The sequence below is a fragment of the Apodemus sylvaticus genome, chromosome 20 (genome assembly GCF_947179515.1).
Source record: "Apodemus sylvaticus chromosome 20, mApoSyl1.1, whole genome shotgun sequence".
NCBI lineage: Eukaryota > Metazoa > Chordata > Mammalia > Rodentia > Muridae > Apodemus > Apodemus sylvaticus.
Window position 1 is genome coordinate 49,273,777 of NC_067491.1, and position 25,615 is coordinate 49,299,391.

General features: G+C 48.2%; 1 protein-coding gene across 2 annotated transcripts in view; it reads right to left on the minus strand.

Annotated features, from left to right (window-relative positions):
• The window catches only part of Slc41a2 (solute carrier family 41 member 2), a 115,210-nt gene that overhangs the window by 16,448 nt on the left and 73,147 nt on the right, over positions 1–25,615 (minus strand). For both annotated transcript variants that reach the window (XM_052165513.1, XM_052165514.1), the window contains exons 9-10: positions 14,557–14,688; positions 13,263–13,411 (exon numbers count right to left, since the gene is read on the minus strand). In XM_052165513.1, the coding sequence (XP_052021473.1) occupies positions 13,263–13,411; positions 14,557–14,688 (281 nt within the window). The remainder of the gene's footprint in view (positions 1–13,262; positions 13,412–14,556; positions 14,689–25,615) is intronic.

Genomic DNA, 25,615 nt, shown 5'->3' on the forward strand with positions numbered 1-25,615 from the left:
GTGTCCCAGGGCCTGTGGATCTAACCACCCACGTGTCCCAGGGTCTGTGGATCTAACCACCCACATGTCCCAGGGCCTGTGGATCTAACCACCCACGTGTCCCAGGGTCCGTGGATCTAACCGCCCAGTGTCCCAGGGCCTGTGGATCTAACCACTCACGTGTCCCAGGGTCTGTGGATCTAACTGCTCATGTCCCAGGGTCTGTGGATCTAACCACCCACATGTCCCAGGGTCTGTGGATCTAACCACCCAGGTGTCCCAGGGTCTGTGGTTCTAACTGCCCAGTGTCCCAGCGTCTGTAGTTCAGACGCTCACACATCCCAGGGTCTGTGGATCTAACTGCTCACCTGAACATCAGGGGCTTGGGCATGCACTATGGTGCCAAATGCATCTACATTTGACTTGGCTACTGGACTATTTAAGGCAGAACATACAACATGCTACCTGTAGAGCATGATGAGGAAGAACACTGGGTTCCTTCTGAAACTAAGACAGGGATGAACCTTCAGAGGCTCAGAGAGGTGCATGGGCTCAGCAAGAGAGCGGTTAGGGACACCAAACACAGGCACACACTTTGTCACATGACTCAGATGTTAAAACCTCTACATGGCTGCAAGGCCTGAGTCACGGGGCCAAGGTTGTCCTTGTCCTTGTGGATCACCTGTAACATCAGGAAACTCTTGGTTTGTGTAAGGCATGCATGTCTGGCCTTCAACTGCTCTGTCACTGCTTTGCAAGAAGAGCCCCGTCAAACGTGTCACCTCTTACCAAGACTAGATATACTCAGTGAATCTTTAAAAAACGTGATTATTTATGAGTAACATGTAAGACACACTAGTAAGACGCCTGGAGAATTCTGAGAATAAGACACAGCTTTCAGTAAAATTAGAATCTCCGTGACTAAATACTCATTTTGCAAGTATGTATTGGCTGAGCTCGCAAGATGAAGAGAGCACAGTCCCTGGAAAGAGCCTGACCTGGCTCCATCCCCCTCCCCTCCCCCTCCCCTCCCCCTCCCCCATGCTCCATCCCCCTCCCCTCCCCCATCCTCCATGCCCCACCCCTCCCCCTCCCCCTCCCCATGCTACATCCCTCTCCCCTCCCTACCCCCCATGCTCCATCCCCCTCCCCTCCCCCTCCCCCATGCTCCATCCCCCTCCCCTCCCCTCCCCATCCCTCATGCTCCGCCCCCCCCTCCCCCATGCTCCATCCCCTCCCCCATGCTCCATCCCCTCCCCTCCCCTCCCACCCCCATGCTCCATCCCCCTCCCCTCCCCTCCCCCATGCTCCATCCCCCTCCCCTCCCCCTCCCCCATGCTCCATCCCCCTCCCCTCCCCTCCCCTCCCCATCCCTCATGCTCCGCCCCTCCCCCTCCCCCATGCTCCATCCCCCTCCCCTCCCCATCCCCCATACTCCATCCCCCTCCCCTCCCCCTCCCCCATGCTCCATCCCCCTCCCCTCCCCTCCCCATCCCTCATGCTCCGCCCCTCCCCCTCCCCCATGCTCCATCCCCTCCCCCATGCTCCATCCCCTCCCCCCCATCCCCCATGCTCCATTCCCCTCCCCCAACCCCCTCCCCCCTCTCCATCCCCTGGCCACATCCCTCCATCTATCCACTGTAAAAGTAGATAGCACTGTTAGCAGCACTGGCAAGGCCTAACCCACAACAGGGATGGCCTATTAACTGAAGGTTTTGTGTGACTGCACAAAGCGGAGAGTCCCAGGCTAGACCACTGACGGGAAGTTCTATGTCACCTTCCTCTGTGCTCTCGGCTCCATAAATCCCATATCCTGAACACGCCTGGTTCTGGCCTTTGCCTCAGACTCAAGGTCTTCAGTGCTAGCCAGGAACTAGGGTCATCTTCCTATGGAGTTTGACGCTGACCAAGGCTATATTCCCCCAGCTTCCAGACAGCCATGCCTCAATGGGCCAGAGCTGGTGGTGCAGGCATCGGGCCTTAGGGAGAGCTGAACAGTTTGAAACTATCAACAAGAAAAAAATAGCGTCTTACTTCTGCAAATATACTAAATAAAACAGCTCAGGCCCTGAAGACATGATTTATTTCCTTAACCCAAATAATTACAGCTAATAAATAATTAAAGATAGTAAAGTGGGGTCTGGGAAGATTGTTCAGCAGTTAAGAGCATCTCTTCCAGAGGACCTGGGTTCAATTCCCAGCACCCACAGGTCAGTTCACACCTGTCTGTCACTCCAGTCCCACGGTTTCTGACACCCTCACACAGATGGACATGCAGGCAAAACACCAGTGAACATAAAATAAAAATAATTAAGTGTCTTTGGACTTTCTTTTGACCAGCCAAAAGCACTGCTAACATTTCAGGGTGAATGGAATTTCTAAACTACACGGAAGCAATCTGGCTGCCTCTGGAACAGAGCCCGGCTGGTGGAGAACCCTTGCATCTTCCCGTAAGACATATCTGATTATTAGTTTCTGTCTCACAGCTGTGTAATGGTTACTGTTTGGTATCTCAAAAGCTTTCGTCTGGATACGGTCCCAGCAGATGTTCCTACAAATGATTCAGCAGCAAGGAAAGAAAGCAGGGAAGAAAGGCTGTTGACTAAGGCGTTCACCGGAACCTCGTCACAAACTGCATGTCGGGAAGGAACAAAGGGGGGAAGGGAGCATCGGCAGGACTCTTCGTGGTGAGGACCAAAGGCGAGAAGTGAGACAAGCCGTGTCTGCACTCCTGGGAGAAGATGGCCTGTTCTCAGCCAAGGTAGCAAGCGGCTGCTACACTGATTTCAGTTCCTCTCAGCAACAAGTGACTGGCCCCCTGAGCATATTCTGGAAACTACCAACCAATGGAAGTCCTAGTTTCTTTCTTTCTTTTTTTTTTTTTATTAGTTTTTTTATTTACGTTTCAAATGTTATCCCCTGTCCTTGTTTCCCCTCCAAAACCCCCCATCCCATCCCCACTCCCCCTGCTCACCAACCCACCCACTCCTGCTTCCCTGACCTGGCATTCCCCTACACTGGGGCATCGAGCCTTCTCAGGACCAATGGCCTCTCCTCTCACTGATGTCTGACAAGGCCGTGTCTGCTACACATGCAGCTGGAGCCATGGGTCCCTCCATGTGGACTCTTTGGTTGGTGGTTTAGTCCCTGGGAGCTCTGAGGGGTACTGGTTGGTTCATATTGTGGTTCCTCCTATGGAAGTCCTAGTTTCTAAAGTAGCTGGCTAGGAACAAATTCTTTCCAAGAATCACACTGTGAGAGACAACAAGACAATGACAGCTGCCCTCAAACTTCCGTGGGTGACATCCAGCCACCCAGCTGGTCCCTGAGACTGAGATTCTAACGCTCCAGCTAAGCCGCACCGACCATGCTAACAGCCTGTCACCACACGGAAAAGGCTGTCTTTTTTTAGCTCTGATACCAAGTGACTGCTCCATCGTCCTTTGACACCGCTGCTTTAGGAGATAAGGCCTCTCTATAGCCCAGGTGGCCCAGAACTCCTAGAACTCCCCTGCCTTAGATTACCAAGTGCAGGATTACCGGCGAGTGTGCTGTGCCTGGCTGCTCTCCCTTTATAACACTGTGCTCTGGAATAGCTGAGGTGTGTGTGTGTGTGTGTGTGTGTGTGTGTGTGTGTGTGTGTGGTATGTGTGACTATGTGCTGTATGTGTGACTTTCCTCTAAGGTAAATGTGACATTCCAGCTGCGCTCAGAGGACAGACAGTAAGACCCTAAGCAGAGCATCTGGGGCAAGTTCTGGCTCTGCTTCTTTTTTACGGGGCCTGACAAGATTGTGGGGGACCCCTTACCCAGTGCCTCCCCACCCTGGGGTCCAGAGTGCTGCTTCTCCATAAGATGCAGTCATGTGACTTTCTGTGGGAACCCAGGCACGCACACCCAAAGCTCCACTGAGAGACATGAACTGAGGAAAGCACCTGCATATGAAGATCTTTCCCCTTAGCTACCAGAACAGCAGCATAATATTACCACATACCAACAGCCACAAGACACAGACCACATACCAACAGCCACGAGACACAGACCACATACCAACAGCCACAAGACACAGACCACATACCAACAGCCACGAGACCACAGACCACATACTAATAGCCACGAGACCACAGACCACATACCAACAGCCACGAGACCACAGACCACATACTAACAGCCACGAGACCACAGACCACATACCAACAACCGCAAGACACAGACCACATACCAACAGCCACAAGACACAGACCACATACCAACAGCCATGAGACCACAGACCACATACCAACAGCCGTAAGACACAGACCACATACCAACAGCCGCAAGACACAGACCACAGACCAACAGCAGCAAGACACATACCACATACCAACAGCCACAAGGCACAGACCACATACCAACAGCCACAAGACACAGACCACATACCAACAGCCACAAGGCACAGACCACATACCAACAGCCGCAAGACACAGACCACATACCAACAGCCACAAAACACAGACCACATACCAACAGCCACAAGACACAGACCACATACCAAGAGCTGCAAGACACAGACCACATACCAACAGCCGCAAGACACAGACCACATATCAACAGCCACAAGACATAGACCACATACCAACAGCAGCAAGACACAGACCACATACCAACAGCCACAAGACACAGACCACATACCAACAGCCACAAGACACAGACCACATACCAACAGCCACGAGACACAGACCACATACCAACAGCCACGAGACCACAGACCACATACCAACAGCCACGAGACCACAGACCACATACCAACAGCCACGAGACACAGACCACATACCAACAGCCACAAGGCACAGACCACATACCAACAGCCGCAAGACACAGACCACATACCAACAGCCACAAGACACAGACCACATACCAACAGCCACAAGACACAGACCACATACCAAGAGCTGCAAGACACAGACCACATACCAACAGCCACAAGACACAGACCACATACCAACAGCCACGAGACCACAGTATTTCAGATAGGCAACTGAAGGCTCCTAAAAAGAAATCTCAACAATCCACCCACTTCCTACTAATCTGGTCTCAAGGTAGATACTGTTACAATCAGAAGGAAAGTTAGGAACTAATACTTCCTCCCGTCAGTCATGACATCTCCTTTTTCTTCACAGGACCCCTTCAACTGAAGCCAAATACAGCCAAGAGACAGAGGGAGACCAGTCACATGGAAAGAATAAAGCCACCAGGTGTGGAGCACACACCCATGATACCAGCAACCAGACGATGGTGGCAAGAGGGTCATGAGTTCGAGGCCACCTCAGCTACATCTCAAGTTTAAGGATAGCCTGGTCTACATAAGACTGTATCTCTAAAAAACAACTAAGAAAGAGCAAAGAAAGTCTAATTAAAATCTGATAGATTTAAATCCCAAAGAACAAGGAGCAATTGTGGGTGTGGTCACATGAATAAGGCCAATACACCCTTGGTAGTTTGAACAGGAATGGGTCCTATAGGTAGGTGTAGGTGTGTGTGTGTGTGTGTGTGTGTGTGTGTGTGTGTGTGCTTGGCCCATAGGGAGTAGCACAATTAGTAGGTGTGGCCTTGTTGGAGGAGGTGTGTCACAATGGGGGTGGGCTTTGAAGTCTCATAAACTCAAGTGTGGCCATGCACCTGCTGCCTGCACAAGATGATCAAGATGCAGGCCCCTCAGCTCCCTCTCCAGCACCGTGTCTGCTACAGACAGCCTTGTTTCCAGCCATGACAACACTCTAAGCCTCTAAAAGCGGTAAGCGGCCCCTGTTAAATGTTTTCCTTTATAAGAGCTGCTGAGGTCACGGCGCCTCTCCATGACAATAAAACCCAGATGAAGACAGACACAGCCCCCTGCTGCCTGGCTCTTCCCCTTGGAGGGCCACGCTAGAGGATAAGCTTCCGCCCCGCCATTTAATAAGAGACTATGTACCAGCTGCTCAATTAGTACAGCTATCACGCAAGTCGGATGAAGCGTGCACATTCTGCACACAGACAGCGAGACTCCTGAGAATTAATAACTTCCAGAGACAAAGCTAATTAACTTTGCTTTGCAGTCCTGAGGCTCCACAAGGCCACGCTGTCACTGAGGGGCTCTGTGCTTCATTACGTAGAGGACGGACTCCAGGGGATGCCTCGGAGTTTCAGAACGGAGGTGGGGAGAGGGCGCTGGTCCCACTGCCATGCACAGTGGCTTGTGACTCCCTACAGCCACCGGCGTTGATGTAAATGAGACCTAAGATGCCACCCGAGTCCCTAGGGGAAGCGTGGGGAGGCCACCGTCTAGTACCAGCCTAAGCATAGTCTACTGCAGTTCACACTAGTGTTGTGGGCCGGCTTGTATCAAAAGTATACATGTCAGCCATCACCAGCTTGTATTACATATGAAAGATATAAGGTAGGATGTTGTTAATCAACACCCTGATTTTTCTAAATCTTATTCTGAAGGGCATCACTGGCTTGTTTAAAGCGGGTACGGGATTTGTTGAGAATAATCATTTAGAATATGAATCTAAATCTGTCATATTCTAATATGACATATATTAGATGTTATAATTTGTATGTGTAAATTTCAAATCTGAGATGTAGTGATTAACACAGATCAAAGAAACCTGTCGTTTAAATGTTAATAAGACATATGCACACCGCTGAGACCAATATATTTGCAACAGTAACTTAGCAGCCTCAACATATGCCCTTTGATCCTTTCTTTAAAAGTATCCAGGTATTTTCCAAGGATGACAGACAGGAAGTTTGATTGTAGAGTTCAGAAGACTGCATTGCTAATAAGAATGTAAGACCTCCTTTAATTGCCTCTTAATCTGTCTCATACCCTGCGGCTAAGAAAAGGCACACAGGGACAGGAACGGTGTATGGGTTTCTTTTGACAGTGACTAGCAAACTACCTGATAAAATCCTGGTATTTCTCATTTCCACCTTTACATACTGAGAATCTGTTGTCACTTTACATAAACGGAAACATTATTTAAGATTTCTTTCTGAAGTCAGTGTACGTGTGGGTCTCTACACATGAGTGCAGTTCCCACAGAGGCCAGAAGAGGGCATCAGATCCCCGGCAGCTGGAATGATAGAAGACTGCATTGCTGATAAGAAGACTTCCTCTAATTGCCTCTTAATCTGCCTAATCCAGAGGCAGTTGTGGGCCTCCGGAGGAGATGGAACCTCGGGTCTCATCACTGAAGAACAATGAACAGTGCTGTAACCCGCTGAAGCATCTCTCCAGCTACAAGAGAAACATTTTCTCTGTCTCGGGAGCAAAGGTTTATATGATGAAACTGTAATGATAAATTTACCATGGAATTTTGTTCTAACGTTTTCATAGCATTCTTAATGATCTCGTTTTCTTATGAAGCAACCAGTGCCTATAAAATAATTAAAAGATTCACTGACAGATGATTTCAAGTCACTGTTTATGAATTGTATAAATAAATGCTTCCTTGGAATTTAACAGGGATCAAAGGCTAGAGCCGTTCCTTTTCTTTTTCTGCTGGTCTGCACACATCTAGAGTCATCACGATGAACGGGGGAAAAAGACAAAGCAGTAAAACAGAAGAGCTTTGGTTTCATGTTTAGTCAAGGCAAGTGGATTATAAAACCCTGCGGCACTCGGGTGACACCGTCTGCTGTGTCTGTCCCTGCTCAGTTTTCCAGGGCATCTTCTGCCTCTTCTAGGGTATGCCACACAGACTCACACTTGCCTCTCACAGACAGATGCAGGGCCACGCAGCATGCCACGCCTTCTCGGCTGCAGAACCCAGGGTGCAGACGTGGCAGGCAGTGCCTCTGTACCTTGCCAGGTTTGTTTGTTGTCATGGCTCTATGCACTTGAGAAAGACCAGGAGTAAAACAAACCAAAACAAACAACAACAACAACAACAAAACCTCGCAAGATGACAGATTCCTGAAAAGATAGATTCCTCAAACCAAAGGGAAGGGGGAAAAACTCACAAGAAGACAGATCCTTATGATGTAGAAAGCAAGAGTGCAGTAAGTGGAATGGCGAACTGCACTTCTGGTTTCCTTGGTGCTGAGGGCAGTCAGTGGCAAATCGCACTTCCGGTTTCCTAGGAGCTGTGCAGTCAGTGGCAAACCGCACTTCCTGTTTCCTAGGGGCTGTGCACAGTCAGTGGCCCAGCCATACTTCCGGTTTCCTAGGGGCTGTGCACAGTCAGTGGTACAGCCACACTTCCGGTTTCCTAGGGGCTGTGCACAGTCAGTGGCACAGCCATACTTCCGGTTTCCTAGGAGCTGAGAGCTGTCAGTGGCACAGCAGCAGAAGTTGAGACTTCTGGAGAAGAACCCACATCAGCTTGAAGCTGTAGAAGGAAGCACGCCAGGTGTGTGTCACACTAGGTGTGTGAGATTCACACTGCAGGTGCATTAGGACGATCTAAAACCAGTGCTTGTACTGTCCACAGAATGAGCATTATGGGATGGTTGACTGACACCAACCTACTCTACTGTTGAGGAAAGATGTAAAAAGCAGGGTGACTGATGGTATGCCCAACAGGTCATCTGACAGATGTCACTCTGGCCCCAGTGAACGTGTGGGGCTAAGGAGAGGGCTTAGGCAGTATGTGCTTGTTATGCGTACAAGAGGACCGGGGTTCTGACCCTCAGACAAGTTCTCAGAACAGTTATCAAAAGCTGAGCACAGCGGTGTATGCAGGCAACCCTACACTGGGAACACCAAGATGGAGGGGGGGGGATCCACAGTGCTTCCCTGGACCCAGCGAAGTCCAGGGTCACTTAAACGCCTTGTCTAAAAAACTGAAGTAAAGACTGATAGGAGAAACCAAACATCAACCTCTGGTGGCCACATGCATGCGCACAGACCATATACACAGGTGCACATGTGTGCACATAATGTACACACATCACACACAGGTGCACATGCATGCATATATGTACACACCACACACAGATGCACACACATGCACATACATGTACGTATACCACAAACACAGGCACACATGCATGCACATACATGCACACACCATATACACATGCACACATGTACACACGTGTACACATGCCACATACACAGGCACACACATGCACATATATGTACACACTACATATACAAATGCACATGCATGTACACACACCACATACACAGGTACACAGGCATGCACACACATGTACACATACCACATTCACAGATGCACATGCATGCACATACACAAAATAGCAAAGTTTGTAAAATCGATCAGCACCATTTTTTAAAATATGCCTGCAGCTTCCATTCCGAGGCATACCGTTTTACCCTTTATTTAACAACGGTCGCAATAAGCTAAGTCTGGGGTAGCATCCACCGTGCCGCAAACTCCCCCGGTCGCTCATTCACTCTTCAGAACAAAGTGACTGCTGCTCCCCTTTCCACTTCTCAAAAGGACAATGGTTCTGAGACACAGTGACTGAGCAGCGCCAGCTCCTCAGCTCCAGCTCTGCAGGTAAGGATGGCGGCCAAAGGCACGAGAGGCTGCGTGCGCTGACACCCACCTTTAATTCCAGCACCCAGGAGGCAGAGGCAGGTTAATTTGAGGCCATCCTTGTCTGCCTTATAAGTTCCAGGATAGCCAGGGCTACTTAATAGACCCTGTCTCAGAAAGAGGGGAGGGCGTGTAAACATTCTCTATGAGTGAAATCCAGGCCTGAAGCTTAAGAGTCTATTTCTCGTTCAGAAGGACCTGAGTTCAAGTCTCAGCACCCATATCAGACAGTCAGACAGCTTACAACTACCTGTAACTAGAGCCCCAAGGGCTCCACTGCCTTAGGTCTCTGCAGTTACACACACACACACACACACACACATACACACACCATTCTACATACATATGCATGATTTAAATTTTTTTTAAACAAATGAAATGTTTTATAACCTTGGAAAAATTCCTTCTATTTTCGTAAACTTATAGGAAGAAAGCAGGGCAGCCGGGGCAGACAGACACAGACACAACACAGGTCCGTCTGTGAACTCCGTGGCCAGCACACACAGGAACCTACTCTAGAAATGGCTGGTCAGAGCTGACCTGTCAGGACGGAGGAGAGCAACAAACACAGATGACAACAGTGACCATCTCTCCAGCTTTTGAGTAAAGCAAGTTCACCTCAGCAAGAGCACCGGGGAGGCTGCTGTGTTCCCCAGCAGCAAGGAAGAGGCTCCCCGGGCAAGCGGCTGCTTCGTCCCCCCACACCCCACACAACAGTATTTATTTATAGCACACTGGTGTGTCCCTGGGAGCATCAGGCCGCAAGGTCTTCAACGGCGCTTGAATTCATTGCTCTGGGGACTTAAAAGGCCATCTCTGCAGCAAATCAAAGGGGAGATTGTTGAATAAATAAAATGTTGGAAAATTAATAGTGGCGTAATAAAATCCTAAGACTAGAAGCAGGATGGAGACATTGTAAGAGTCTCGATCAGGCTGTAAGGATTGGGTTATTCTGGAATCTACTCTACCCTCCCCGACTTGATATTTAAAGCCTGTCCGCATCAGACTCAATCTGCCAGGTGAGGGGGTGCTCACCTGCTCCCCACCCACTCCATCCCCCACTCCCGGACCTGGATCTAATCTGCTTTTCTGGCACAGTTATGCGCTTTCTCTGTGAATTAAATCAGCTATCTAGAATCGCACATTATGCTTGTAGAGAAATAACTGAGCACACTTATTAAATACTGTGCTAATATGTTTATTATTAAACAATCAAGAAGAAAATAAACTATGCTCTAAGCACATCAGGCGCACAGGCAGAGGTTTTAATTTTTCTTTCTATACATACTGGATTGTTCTGCACATCTGGAATTCACCGCCTCTTATCAAAGAGCGCTTCTCCTGTGCGATAAAGAAGGCAGTGCTCTGGCCTCTGTGTGTGTGTGTTTGTGTGTGTGTGTGGGGGGGGGCGGCACAGCATGGTGCTTGGCTCACAGCGGCCGCACCAAGGCCATTTCACTTAGGGCTGTATCAGTGCGGCCTCTTCTTACAGGAATCCTCTCTATCCTCCTGGCCTGCTTCCTCCAGGGCAGTCCCTGAAGGCCATCCCAGGCATCTCCTCAGGCATCCTTTTAATCTGCATCTGAAGGCGCCGCCATTCCTTATGGTAGAGGGCACCCAGTCCTTGAGGTTAGACAAGAAGTCAGTCCTGACAAGCTGGGCAGATGAAACACTAAGGATTATGGGAGGAGACCCAGGTGAGAAAGGAAAGAATTACTAATGCTAAGGAAAACAATACACAAACAAAGAAATACAAGTGGAGCAAGCCATCTGTCTCAGTGAAAACATTAAAATAGGCTTAATTACCTACTGACAGTCTCCCTCCTTTTTTTTTCTTTTTTCCTTTCTTTTGAGAGAGAGAGAGAGAAAGAGAGAGTTTCTCTGTATGGCCCTGGCTGTCCTGGAACTCTCTCTGTAGACCAGGCTGGCCTCAAAACTCAGAGATCCCCTTGCTTCTGCCTCCAGATGGCTGGGATCAAAAGCCACCGCCACACAGTTTTAACAAGTTATTCTTTAAGTTGTGGTGTAAGTATGTGGGATATATGGGACCTTCTAGCAGCTCTAACGCCCTCAGAGTTTTGTTTGTTTGAAGTTTAGGTGTATTACTTTAAAACTAGCAAATGATGGCAGAAAAAATGGCTAAGGTATTTCAAAATGATGGTCTCTGAGAAACAGATCTAGGGACGTAGACCCTTTTGGTACTGCTTAATATTTAAAATGTGTAAATTATAGAGGCACACTTTTAAATGTTTTTTACTGGTATATATTAATTATATATAATAATGGCTTACATTATGGTATTTTCCCACACAGACATTTTGATATTCACACAGACATTCCATTCATTACCCTCCCCAAACTCCTTCCTCTCCCAAAGTAGGACCCCCTTCTGCTTCCATCTTTGAGTCTGTGTGTGTGTGTGTGTCCATACCTGCCTGCCTGTCTGTGAGACCAAATGAGTCTCACTAGAGTTGTTTACCAGAGCATAGGAAAGAGTTTGCTTAGATAAAATTTCTACAGTTTAAAAAGTAAAAAAAGCCTTCTACACAACACAGGGGAATAGAAATCTAAAAAGAAAACAGATGATGAGACAGAGAAGGTTTAAAAGTATGTTTGATGCCAAGTCTAGTAACCAAATAAGACCCATGAAGAACCAGGCATGGTGGACACTGCTGTGACCAGTGCTCATAGGCAACATGGTGGACACTGCTGTGACTAGTGCTCATAGGCCAGCAGATGACTAGTCTGAGGCCAGCGTGGGCTACATTTGAGTCTGAGGCCAGCGTGGGCTACATTTGAGTCTGAGGCCAGCCTGGGTTATATCTGAGTTTGAAGCCAGCTTGGGTTACATAACAAGAAGAAAAAAAGAAGAAGAAAATTCATCAAAAACTATTTAAAGCCGTATTCCCCAGAAGTGAAGAATGTGAAGTCTTGAACTGATCTAGAGTCAAACAAGAGACAACTTACACCCATACCAGAGTTTATCAGCACAGAATTTAAAATCTGCCGACGAGAGAGAGGTGTAGCTCTTCAAGCTGCTGGGAGATGAGCTCAGTCACATGTAGTGGGGGGGAGGGGACACAGACGCGTGGGTCAAGTGCTTGTCCCACGGGTGTGAGGACCTGGGTCTGTGCCTCTGGGACCCTCAGAAAGCTGAGTGCAGAGGGGCACATCTGGATCCCAGCACCTCTGCAGCAGGATGGGAAGCAGAGCCTGGGGACTCGCTGGAGGCTCACGGACACTGTCTCAAACGGCGGAAGGCAAGCCTCAGCATTCAAGGTTCTCCTTTGACTTCACACACACACACACACACACACACACACACACGCAGTGACATGCATGCGCCAGCACTCGTTCAGAGACACAGGCGAACATAAAGGTAAAACACCAAGTTCTTACGAGAGATTCAGGAGTCAGGGCACCTATGGCAATGTGAGCAGCGAGAAGGCAGAAAGACTGGCTGCCTTCGGAAGTCCAAAAGAAAAGTCTCAGTCAACCTGTGCAGATAGAGGTGGGGTCAAACACCAGGCACCACCCAAAAATATACTTCCTTTCCCTGCTTCAAGAACTTTTTGGAAGGTGTGTCACACAGAACAGGATAACCAACAAAGGATGCTGTGAAACCCAGACAGCCCGAGGGTTCCACGTACCAGGCTGTTGCGGCCTAGTTCTGAAATGGTAACTATGCTGTGTTCTGTAGTTTCTCTGCAGTCTAAGTGAGCACGGGAGATCTTCAGAGGTTGTGTGTCTTACCTGCAGCACAGCAGCCAGCAGATACACAACAACGAAGACCACGGTCAGAGAGGTGTGGCCACTCTTCATCAGGTGAATTGTGTAGAGGAAGATCAGGTGGCCGGGAACCACAAACAGCAGGAGAACCTGGGCAGACCTAGTGTTTGCTCCTGTAACAGGAAGGCAAGCAGCGTTAAAAATCTCCTTTGGAGGCTGCAGCCGGAGACACAGCTCAGTAGAAGACTGCTTGCCCGTCTAGTACTCACAAGCTTCAGGCCCCAGTGTTGGTGGAAAAGTAAAGTGAACCTATAAACTGGGCACTGTAATCTAAGTCACTACACCGGAAGACAACCTTGGGAGTCGATGGAGGCAGAGGCAGGAGCACCTGGAGTTCAAGGCCAGCCCAAGGCAAGCAGTGAGTCCCTATCTCAGAAAAACAAAACAACAAAGTGAAGGTTACTTTCTCACTACTATAGCTCACAACGTCCATCACTTCAATTTCCAAGAGTAAATCTCAGTCACTTATAATTTACTTAACTCTTGGAAATTCCCCTCATTAGGTGTAATTATAAAACCAAAGGATGGCTGACTCAAAAACGTATTGTGGAGGACATTAGTGTCTGTCATAGAAACAGAAGGAAAATGCAAACATTGGGGATGTTAACTTTATGTCTTCTCTAACTGTCCCATCACTGATATCACAGGAGGGGCTGGATGCCCAATGGGAAGAACACTGACTGCTCTTCCAGAGGACCAGGGTTCGATTCCCAGGACCCATGTGGCAGCTCACAACCTTCTACCACTCCAGTTCCAGGGGGATCTGACGACCTCTTCCAGCCTTTGAGAATACCAGGCACGCAAATGGTACACAGACACACTATTGGTGAACAATCATACATACAAACTAATAAAATCATGGTTAACACTGTAATGGTTTCACATGTGTTCACATGTGTGACACCACTGTCACTGGGTTGTCTCCTAATGTCCTGCTGCAGAGCAAACACCCATGTTTTAAAGAGTCAACAGGAGTGATATGGAAGAAAGAGCCATCTGTCCCTAAGTCAAGGGAGCTTTCTGTGTCTGTGCATGTGGTTCCTTTCTTAGCCAATGAGATATCCCAGAGACAGAAACAGAAAGTGTCAATGCCACAAAGAACCTTGGTGATGACACACATGGACACACAAGGCCTTTGCTCCCTGGCATTAGCTCAGCACAGCATGTACAGAAGATGGATTTGACAAATTTGGTGTGCCCCAGGTCTGAGCGGGCAGCCGTTCCTCATGAAATACACACAACTCTGTGCAACACTTACCTGAACCAAAAAAAGTCCTAAATGGGTAGGAACAGCCTCTGGGTTCCTCTGGGAGCTCTCCGGGAATGCTATGTAAATGGAGGTAGGTAGAAATCCTGCTAGCTTGAATGGCCACCAAATTGCCACCGATCCCTAAAACAGTGGGAAAAACAGGCCAGCCGGTGAGCCTTTCACTCAAACAAAATCGTCAAGCCCACCCCAGCAAGCCTCTTCCTGCCACACACTAGGCCAACAAAACACATCTTTCTCTGAAATGTCGGTTTCTTTAATGTTGAAATAGATAGCCCGTAACATCATTACTGTGAAAACAGTTATTACTTTCAAATCTGATTGGCTGTCTAATGTGAATGTAGATCAAAATAAGGTAATTTTAAAAAAATCATTCTTGCAATCAATTCACAAAACTAGGTAACTAGAGATTTACATTTGCCACTTTAATGAGAGAAAAATAAGCTGGATTTATTCACACTGACAGGCTTGATAACTTCTCATCTTATTGAGGAAAATTAGGAATTAGGAGTTGAATAAAACCACTCAGGGAAATCCCACTTTCAGCCCAGAATAGTCTCTCCCTGACTCAGGGGCAGGAGAGTCAAGGCCGGGGATGGGATGAATTCCAAGGTGACAGAGGACATTCGGATTCTTCCTCCTCTGGCAGAGTCAGTGAGGAAGAGACGATGGCCACAAAAGCACAGAAGAAAGCAAACACCGCTTCCAAGTTCTTACACACCGCCCACGGGCCAGCCCAGCACGGCCCACGGGTCAGCCCAGCACGGCCCACGGGCCAGGACAGCACGGCCCACGGGACAGCCCAGCATGGCCCACGGGCCAGGAAAGCTGTCAGAAAGGCTGACTACTGCATACAGGGCATGTTTACTAGATAGTGAGAGACCTTCCAAAAGTACCAACAGGTACTTCCAGCATAGACTGAGAGATGGTTGGAGACTCCAGAACTGAGCTCCGGAGAGACCATCTTAACCACTTCCAGACCTGGCGCCACACAAATCCCCTCACATAAAGCCAAGCCACCTGAGAGGTGGAAGAAATGCTTTATGTGCAAGGTCCTGGGCATAGCAGTTACCACAGGATGAAGAAATGTCTGCCGGTGGGGGGAAAGAGAAGAAACACTTCGAATACCATACCCCCTTCTCTCAGGACCAGGCCCAGGGACTGTGGAGAGAAGGGAAGAGAAGCCTAGCCCACGTCACGGAGGGGGAAAGCACCAGCATGTAGCCACCAGAAGAAGAGTGAGACCACCAGGAGCTACATCAGACCGGCCACACTCGGCCACACCAAAAACCAGTAGTGGAAGCCAGCCAATGGAGAGAGATGCAGTCAGAATACTGAAGGATCCACCACCGTCCATGGCCTGCCCCAGACTCCCCACTGGCAAAAGGAAAGGCATGCTCATCGCTAGGCACAAGTAATATTTATCTGAGTCTCCAGTGGCCTTTTATATACAATATCAAACATTTAATAAAACTTCATGTCTTAGTCAGGGTCTCTATTCCTGCACAAAACATCATGACCAAGAAGCAAGTTGGGGAGGAAAGGGTTTATTCAGCTTACACTTCCACACCGCTGTTCATCACCAAAGGAAGTCAAGACTGGAACTCAAGCAGGTCAGGAAGCAGGAGCTGATGCAGAGGCCATGGAGGGATGTTTCTTACTGGCTTGCTTCCCTTGGCTTGCTCAGCCTGCTCTCTTAGAGAACCCAAGAATATCAGCCCACAAGGGGCACCACCCACAAGGGGCCCTCCCCACTTGATCACTAATTGAGAAAATGTCCCACAGCTGGATCTCATGGAGGCACTTCCCCAACTAAAGCTCCTTTCTCTGTGATAACTCTAGCCTGTGTCAAGCTGACACAAAACCAGCCAGTACACTTTACAAGTCAGAGAGGATAAGAGACAGCAAAGGAAACAGCCCACTGTAGGAGTTAAGACATTAACAATAAGCAGGATTTGAGGCAGGGGCTCTTGCATTTCAGGCTGACCTTGAGCTTGCTATGACCTTGAACTCCTGATCCACCCCCACCCTACCCCCCCAGTGCTGGGATCACAGGTATAGGCAGGCCACCATGCCCAGATCCAGGTAATGTGATGATCTGACAATGATTCTGAAATAACTATGATTGACACATTAAAGAATCCAGTGGGGAAAGTGTATAACACACAATAGGAGATAAAGCAGAGGTGAGCTAAACTATGAATACACACACACACACACACACACACACACACACACACACACACGATACACATAATGCTGAAGGAAGCTGAAGGAGCAGGAGCAGTATCCCAGGAAAGTGGCACAGTTGAGAACAGTACTAGAGATACTTTGGCACACTTTACAAAATAAATACCCATGGGCCACTCGCAAACAGAATCTAAAGGCTACAGGACAAGTGTCCGTGAGTTTGGCAAGACTGAAACATGTTAAGGTTGCTGTCTGGACACACCAGGAAAACAGACACCAGAGACTCCCCTGCCCAGATACGGTGGACGTAAACCATATACATCTAGATAACTTAAAGATCAAAGAAGAGATCACAGAGTGTGTGGGAAACAGTCATCCTAACAAAAATGAAACAGCCTGAAACCGCACGGGAGGCGCAAACAGCGGCGCACTGAAATCCCAGACGTTCCTTCTTCAGTTTACACACAGGAAAAGTTTGCATATCGATGATGTCAAGATCACATCCTCACAACTTTAAGAAGTTGTGCGGAAACAAGAGGAAAGAAGGGATGGTAGACAGAAGACTACAAGTCAACAGGAGAGAAAACACAGGGAAGGAATAAACCAGAAGCCTTTGGCCAAGTGAAGAAAAGGGAGGAGACTGAGGTAACATCCTGAATGAGACAGGACAAGCACAGTGTCTGTACAGGGCACAGGAGAGGGAGGGGACAGAGGGGGAGGGGAGGACAGGGCAGGAGAGGGGAAGAAGGAGGGGGGGGAAGAGGGGGACTGCCGTGAGCCTGAAGCTACCCTGGCATACTCCATGAGTTCTATGCTAACCTTTGTACTTGCTACAGAGTAAGGCTGTCTCAGAAAGGAACAAGTAAGGGAGGAAAGAAGAGACTCTGAGAGCAGTGTCCCTGCAGGCACCCACTCAGGCTTACGACCCTTTAGACCTCCAGCTCCAAGGATCTAGGCCAACACTGCACGCCTGTGAACAGACTGCCCTTCCACACGCAGAACTAGACATTTGAAAAACGCAGCCCAATATTAAGAACAGAGAATTGAGAAGAATTCACCACCATTCCAGGAAATAGACACACACAAAAAGCTACTGTAGAAGTATCATGAACTAATTTCCATTCCAAACTATTAGCAAATCAAATTCAGCGAAATCCTCAAGATAGGTCACAGCTAAATTGTGCTTATCCAAGAAATGACAGAACAATTTAACAGCTGGAAGTACATTAACATAATTCATTAACAAGCAAATGGACAAGGAAAGTGTGGCAGAAACCAGACACAACTCAACGGTCATGATTAAAAGCTCTTAGCAAGGCAAAAACCTCTAACTGATATCCATGGAAGTTGGGACAGGACAGGCACAGCAAATGGTCCAGTAAGCCATGTGAGCCAGCCTGTTAGTGTGTAAAACAACCAGGAAATCTGGTCCCAATTCATCCTAAAGACAAAATCCAATTCTAGGTAAGTTAAAAACATAATCCAAGCCAAGCAGTAGTGGCGCACGCCTTTAATCCCAGCCCTTGGGAGGCAGAGGTAGGTAGATTTCTGAGTTCAAGGCCAGCCTGGTCTACAGAGTTGAGTTCCAGGACAGCCAGGGTTACACAGAGAAACCCTGTCTTGGGCAGGGGCTGGGGGAACGCATAATCCAAAGGCAAAATGCTAAGCTGTAGAAAGATGGTGAGACAGCTAATGTTACAAATCAGCTTGATGGGATCGAGGATTGTGGGTAAATGGAGAAAGACCGTTTTTGAGTGTGGATGGACGGTGCGTCTCCAGATGAGCATGTGAGTTGGAAGACTGAGGGAGAAGAACCTTCCTCAGTGATCGGGTCTAGCTTTCTCCTGAAGCTGGAGCACCCCCTGTACAACAGGGGTTCTGGGGCTGGGAATGAAGCTCACTGTAACTGGCCTCTTGAAAGGCTTCTCAGCCTCCATAAGTGAAGGCTAATTTCACTATCCATTAACTAACTAACTCTCTCTCTCTCTCTCTCTCCCTCTCTCTCTCTCTTTCTCTCCCCCCCCCCCCCCCACTCTTTTCCACTTTTCACTCTCTGGAGAATCCTGACTAATACATGTGGAAAGAATTGTTTTTTAACAAAACCGTAAAACATAAAGGGAAAGTTTATAAAATTTAAAGTGGAGGGAATCTGCAAACCTGTGTGACCATCAACAGAAAGGGACAAGAGGTTTAGCAGATTAGCTCACCAAAGAAGTTAATCCAGGAGCTGTGGAAAGAGGTCAGTGGGTAAGACAGTTTAGTTTGCCACACAAATTCGAGGACCTGAATTTTAAACCCAGCATCCGTGTAAACGCCGAGCGTATGCCTGTAATCCAACAGCATCCATGTAAACACCAGGCGTATGCCTATAACCCGCCAGCATCTGTATAAACACCAGGCGTATGCCTATAACCCGCCAGCATCTGTATAAACACCGGGCGTATGCCTATAACCCGCCAGCATCTGTATAAACACCAGGCGTATGCCTATAACCCGCCAGCATCTGTATAAACACCAGGCGTATGCCTATAACCCGCCAGCATCTGTATAAACACCAGGCGTATGCCTATAACCCGCCAGCATCTGTATAAACACCAGGCGTATGCCTATAACCCGCCAGCATCTGTATAAACACCAGGCGTATGCCTATAACCCGCCAGCATCTGTATAAACACCAGGCGTATGCCTATAACCCGCCAGCATCTGTATAAACACCAGGCGTATGCCTATAACCCGCCAGCATCTGTATAAACACCAGGCGTATGCCTATAACCCGCCAGCATCTGTATAAACACCGGGCGTATGCCTATAACCCGCCAGCATCTGTATAAACACCGGGCGTATGCCTATAACCCGCCAGCATCTGTATAAACACCGGGCGTATGCCTATAACCCGCCAGCATCTGTATAAACACCGGGCGTATGCCTATAACCCGCCAGCATCTGTATAAACACCAGGCGTATGCCTATAACCCGCCAGCATCTGTATAAACACCGGGCATATGCCTATAACCCGCCAGCATCTGTATAAACACCAGGCGTATGTCTATAACCCGCCAGCATCTGTATAAACACCAGGCGTATGTCTATAACCCGCCAGCATCTGTATAAACACCAGGTAACCCGCCAGCATCTGTATAAACACCAGGCGTATGTCTATAACCCGCCAGCATCTGTATAAACACCAGGCGTATGTCTATAACCCGCCAGCATCTGTATAAACACCAGGCGTATGTCTATAACCCGCCAGCATCTGTATAAACACCGGGCATATGTCTATAACTCGCCAGCATCTGTATAAACACCAGGCGTATGTCTATAACCCGCCAGCATCTGTATAAACACCGGGCATATGTCTATAACCCGCCAGCATCTGTATAAACACCAGGCGTATGCCTATAACCCGCCAGCATCTGTATAAACACCAGGCGTATGTCTATAACCCGCCAGCATCTGTATAAACACCAGGCGTATGTCTATAACCCGCCAGCATCTGTATAAACACCGGGCGTATGCCTATAACCCGCCAGCATCTGTATAAACACCAGGCGTATGTCTATAACCCGCCAGCATCTGTATAAACACCAGGCGTATGTCTATAACCCGCCAGCATCTGTATAAACACCAGGCGTATGCCAATAACCCGCCAGCATCTGTATAAACACCGGGCGTATGCCTATAACCCGCCAGCATCTGTATAAACACCGGGCGTATGCCTATAACCCGCCAGCATCTGTATAAACACCGGGCGTATGCCTATAACCCGCCAGCATCTGTATAAACACCGGGCGTATGCCTATAACCCGCCAGCATCTGTATAAACACCGGGCGTATGCCTATAACCCGCCAGCATCTGTATAAACACCGGGCGTATGCCTATAACCCGCCAGCATCTGTATAAACACCGGGCGTATGCCTATAACCCGCCAGCATCTGTATAAACACCAGGCGTATGCCTATAACCCGCCAGCATCTGTATAAACACCGGGCGTATGCCTATAACCCGCCAGCATCTGTATAAACACCAGGCGTATGCCTATAACCCGCCAGCATCTGTATAAACACCAGGCGTATGCCTATAACCCGCCAGCATCTGTATAAACACCGGGCGTATGCCTATAACCCGCCAGCATCTGTATAAACACCAGGCGTATGCCTATAACCCGCCAGCATCTGTATAAACACCGGGCGTATGCCTATAACCCGCCAGCATCTGTATAAACACCGGGCGTATGCCTATAACCCGCCAGCATCTGTATAAACACCGGGCGTATGTCTATAACCCGCCAGCATCTGTATAAACACCGGGCGTATGCCTATAACCCGCCAGCATCTGTATAAACACCGGGCGTATGCCTATAACCCGCCAGCATCTGTATAAACACCGGGCGTATGCCTATAACCCGCCAGCATCTGTATAAACACCGGGCGTATGCCTATAACCCGCCAGCATCTGTATAAACACCGGGCGTATGTCTATAACCCGCCAGCATCTGTATAAACACCGGGCGTATGTCTATAACCCGCCAGCATCTGTATAAACACCGGGCGTATGCCTATAACCCGCCAGCATCTGTATAAACACCGGGCGTATGCCTATAACCCGCCAGCATCTGTATAAACACCAGGCGTATGCCTATAACCCACCAGCATCTGTATAAACACCGGGCGTATGTCTATAACCCGCCAGCATCTGTATAAACACCGGGCGTATGTCTATAACCCGCCAGCATCTGTATAAACACCAGGCGTATGCCTATAACCCGCCAGCATCTGTATAAACACCAGGCGTATGCCTATAACCCGCCAGCATCTGTATAAACACCAGGCGTATGCCTATAACCCGCCAGCATCTGTATAAACACCGGGCGTATGCCTATAACCCGCCAGCATCTGTATAAACACCGGGCGTATGCCTATAACCCGCCAGCATCTGTATAAACACCGGGCGTATGTCTATAACCCGCCAGCATCTGTATAAACACCGGGCGTATGCCTATAACCCGCCAGCATCTGTATAAACACCGGGCGTATGTCTATAACCCGCCAGCATCTGTATAAACACCGGGCGTATGCCTATAACCCGCCAGCATCTGTATAAACACCAGGCGTATGCCTATAACCCGCCAGCATCTGTATAAACACCAGGCGTATGCCTATAACCCGCCAGCATCTGTATAAACACCAGGCGTATGCCTATAACCCGCCAGCATCTGTATAAACACCAGGCGTATGCCTATAACCCGCCAGCATCTGTATAAACACCAGGCGTATGCCTATAACCCGCCAGCATCTGTATAAACACCAGGCGTATGCCTATAACCCGCCAGCATCTGTATAAACACCAGGCGTATGCCTATAACCCGCCAGCATCTGTATAAACACCAGGCGTATGCCTATAACCCGCCAGCATCTGTATAAACACCAGGCGTATGCCTATAACCCGCCAGCATCTGTATAAACACCAGGCGTATGCCTATAACCCGCCAGCATCTGTATAAACACCAGGCGTATGTCTATAACCCGCCAGCATCTGTATAAACACCAGGCGTATGCCTATAACCCGCCAGCATCTGTATAAACACCAGGCGTATGTCTATAACCCGCCAGCATCTGTATAAACACCAGGCGTATGCCTATAACCCGCCAGCATCTGTATAAACACCGGGCGTATGCCTGTAACCCGCCAGCATCTGTATAAACACCAGGCGTATGCCTATAACCCGCCAGCATCTGTATAAACACCGGGCATATGCTTATAACCCACATTCTGTCAGAACTCAGTGGAAGAAGTTCATGAGGCTTGTTGGCCTCCCACAAGGTCTGAGTTCAGGGAGGGACCCCATCTCAAGGGAAAAGGGTAGTCAGTGGTAGGGCATGTGGACATCATCACATGGACATAGACACATACTTCCACCACACATAAGAGAAGTTAACTGAAATCACTAGTAAACAGGAGAGACTCAATCCCACTGGGTACTGAAGAAATACAACAGACGCAAAGGAAGTCTTCACACCTACCAGGACAAGCAGAAAAACTAATTCTGCGCACATAACCGTTGTTAAAAACATGGAACTCAACATTCTCTCACACACACATACATGCACACACACATGCACACCGCTGCTCTCCCTGGCTTCTACACCATTATACAGAGAGAGTCTAGGAAGTTAAACTTTTTCAGGTTCATCTAACTGGCATCCTACAGTGTACACACACACACCACCACCACCACCACGCCCCCCCCCCCGACCCCTACCACCACTCTCCCTGGCTTCAACAGCAGAGAATCTAAGAAGTTAACTTTTTCAGGTTCATCTGACTGGAGTCCCACAGCTCTTGCCTCTGCGTTTGGCTTGTTTCAGTCAACATCACCACCTTTCGTCCATGTTGACACAAGCGGCCAGACTTCAATCTCTCTTATCCCTGGGCAGTTTCCCTCTGTTTGTTTGGAACGCATTTTCTTTATCCATTCATCTAGTGGCATATTAAATCACTTCCATCCCTTAGCTATTGTGAACAGTGCTTCAGTAAACAGGAAAGTTTTTATTAATTTTATGTCCCTTGGATATGTGCACCGCAGTAGGATTGATGTATTGTGCAGTCACGTAAACTCTCTTCCTCAGTGACCACTGAGTGGCTTACGAGAGTTCTCTCCTTCACATTGCTTCGCCAGTATTTTCCTTTTGTCTCTTGGAGAACAGCCACTCTTACCAGAGTGACATCCTGGATCACTAACTTTGATTTGTATATCCCTGATTGGTGCTGCGGGCCATTTATACTTCTTTTGAGAACTGTCTATTTAGTTCCAGTGCTAGAACTGGAAGGATAACATGAATTCATAAGGACTCCACCTGAACTGGATGTACAGCTACACATTGTTTAACAATGGGGCACATTCTGCTGAACTCATTGTTACATTTCTTCTGACACAACACTAAGCCTGCTGTACAAACTAATACTGTCATCATATAGGAAGTCATTGCCCAAATGTTACTCTGTTGTACATGGCTACCAGAGGAGGAGATTTTCGGATACAAATTGTAAAAAACATTCGGGAGGATGTCCAAACCAGATGCTAAGAACCAGCAGCTTTGAAGAAGTCTCTGCAGTAAATTGTCACTACAGTGGTTTGAATGAGAATGGTCCCCATGGGATCAGTGCTTAAACATTTGGTTCTCAGCTGGTAGAACTGTTTGAGAAGGATTAGGAGGTGTGGCCTTGTTGGAAGGGGTGTGGCCTTGTTGGAGATGTGCCACTGGTTGGAAAAGGTATAGTCTTGCTGGAGGAGGTGTGGCCTTGTTGGAGGAGGTATGACCTCTGGTTCGAGGTGTGGCCTTGTTGGAAGGGGTGTGGCCTTGTTGGAAGGGGTGTGGCCTTGTTGGAAAGGGTGTGGCCTTGTTGGAAAGGGTGTGGCCTTGTTGGAGATGTGCCACTGGTTGGAGGAGGTGTGGCTTTGTTGGAGGAAGTGTGTCACTGAGGGTGGACTTGGGGTTTTCAAAAGCCCATGCCATTCCATGCCATGATGGAGACTATCTCTTTCTCTGTCTTTCTGACATGCACACTGTCCTGGTTCTCATACCAATCTGTAAGCTCTCAGTCACGGCTCCATCACCATGCTCCCTAAAGGAGACTTGCCCTCTGAAACTGTAAGCAAGCCCCCAATTATGTGCTTTCTTTTATGAGTTGCCTTGGTCATGGTGCTTTTTCATGGAAGTATGAAAGTAACTGAGACCTGCACCTACTGTGAATCTCAGTGCTCCAGACCAGCGACTCCAGACCAGGGAGAGTCCTGACCAGGGAGAGTCCTGACCAGGGAGAGTCCTGACCAGTAAGATTCACTCCAGACCAGTGAGACGGCCTCACTTTCTCTAACAGGGTTATGAGGCTGTTGCTAGAAGATGAATTCTTTTCTGCACAACTTAGGAGATGGTTTAGATGAACCAGCAACAGGTAACTTGGCCTGGATAACACTAGTATTAAGAGCTTCTGAGGCTTAGCAGTGGACCTTGGCATATATACGATTACATTCGTGATGACAGGTTTGGAGCCAGGTGTGGTGAGGGACACTTTTGATCTAAGAACTAAGGAGGAGACTGAGGCAGGTGGATCTCTGTGAGTTCCAGGCCATCAAGGGCTACGGAAGATGCTGTCTCAAAGAATAAAAATAAATACAAGTTCAGTGACTGCATATCTGCCATCTGGTGAAATTTTGATGTTCGGACACATCCCAATGAAGTCAACTCACTATGGAAGTAAAAACTTAATTACTTTTTTATCACAGAAAAGATATAAATAGAAAACAACCACCAAAAGAAGCATGAACTTGCCATTTTCCAACAGAGAAGATAATTTGTTGCTGTTATTGTTAGTGGACTAAAACTAAAATAATTTTGTTATATTTTTAAAGGCAAAAACTAAATTTAGCCTCACAATTTTATTGTCACGTGTCATAACAAGCAACAAATGTCACTTAGAGCAAATGCTGGGTGTGGTGGGACGCACCTGAAATCACAGCAGGACGAGTCCAAGCAGGAGAATTGAGTTCAGCTACATAACCAGGTCCTGTCTCTGACTCAAACGATAAACAGGATGTTTTCAAATGGAGCTCAGAGGAGCTGGAGAGGTGGTTCTGTGGCTACAGGCTTGTCCTGGCCTTGCCGGGGATGTTCAGTTCCCTGCACTATGTCAGACTCCAGGAGATCTGACAGCTCTGGTTTCTGTTGTTGTCTACACTTACATGCAAAAACTACCCCATACACACATAAACAACACACGCTTTTTAAAAGAAAATAATGACAGTCACTTAGAACTGGAGACAGTTCAGCTCACAAGACCTGACAACCCCAAGTTTGATCC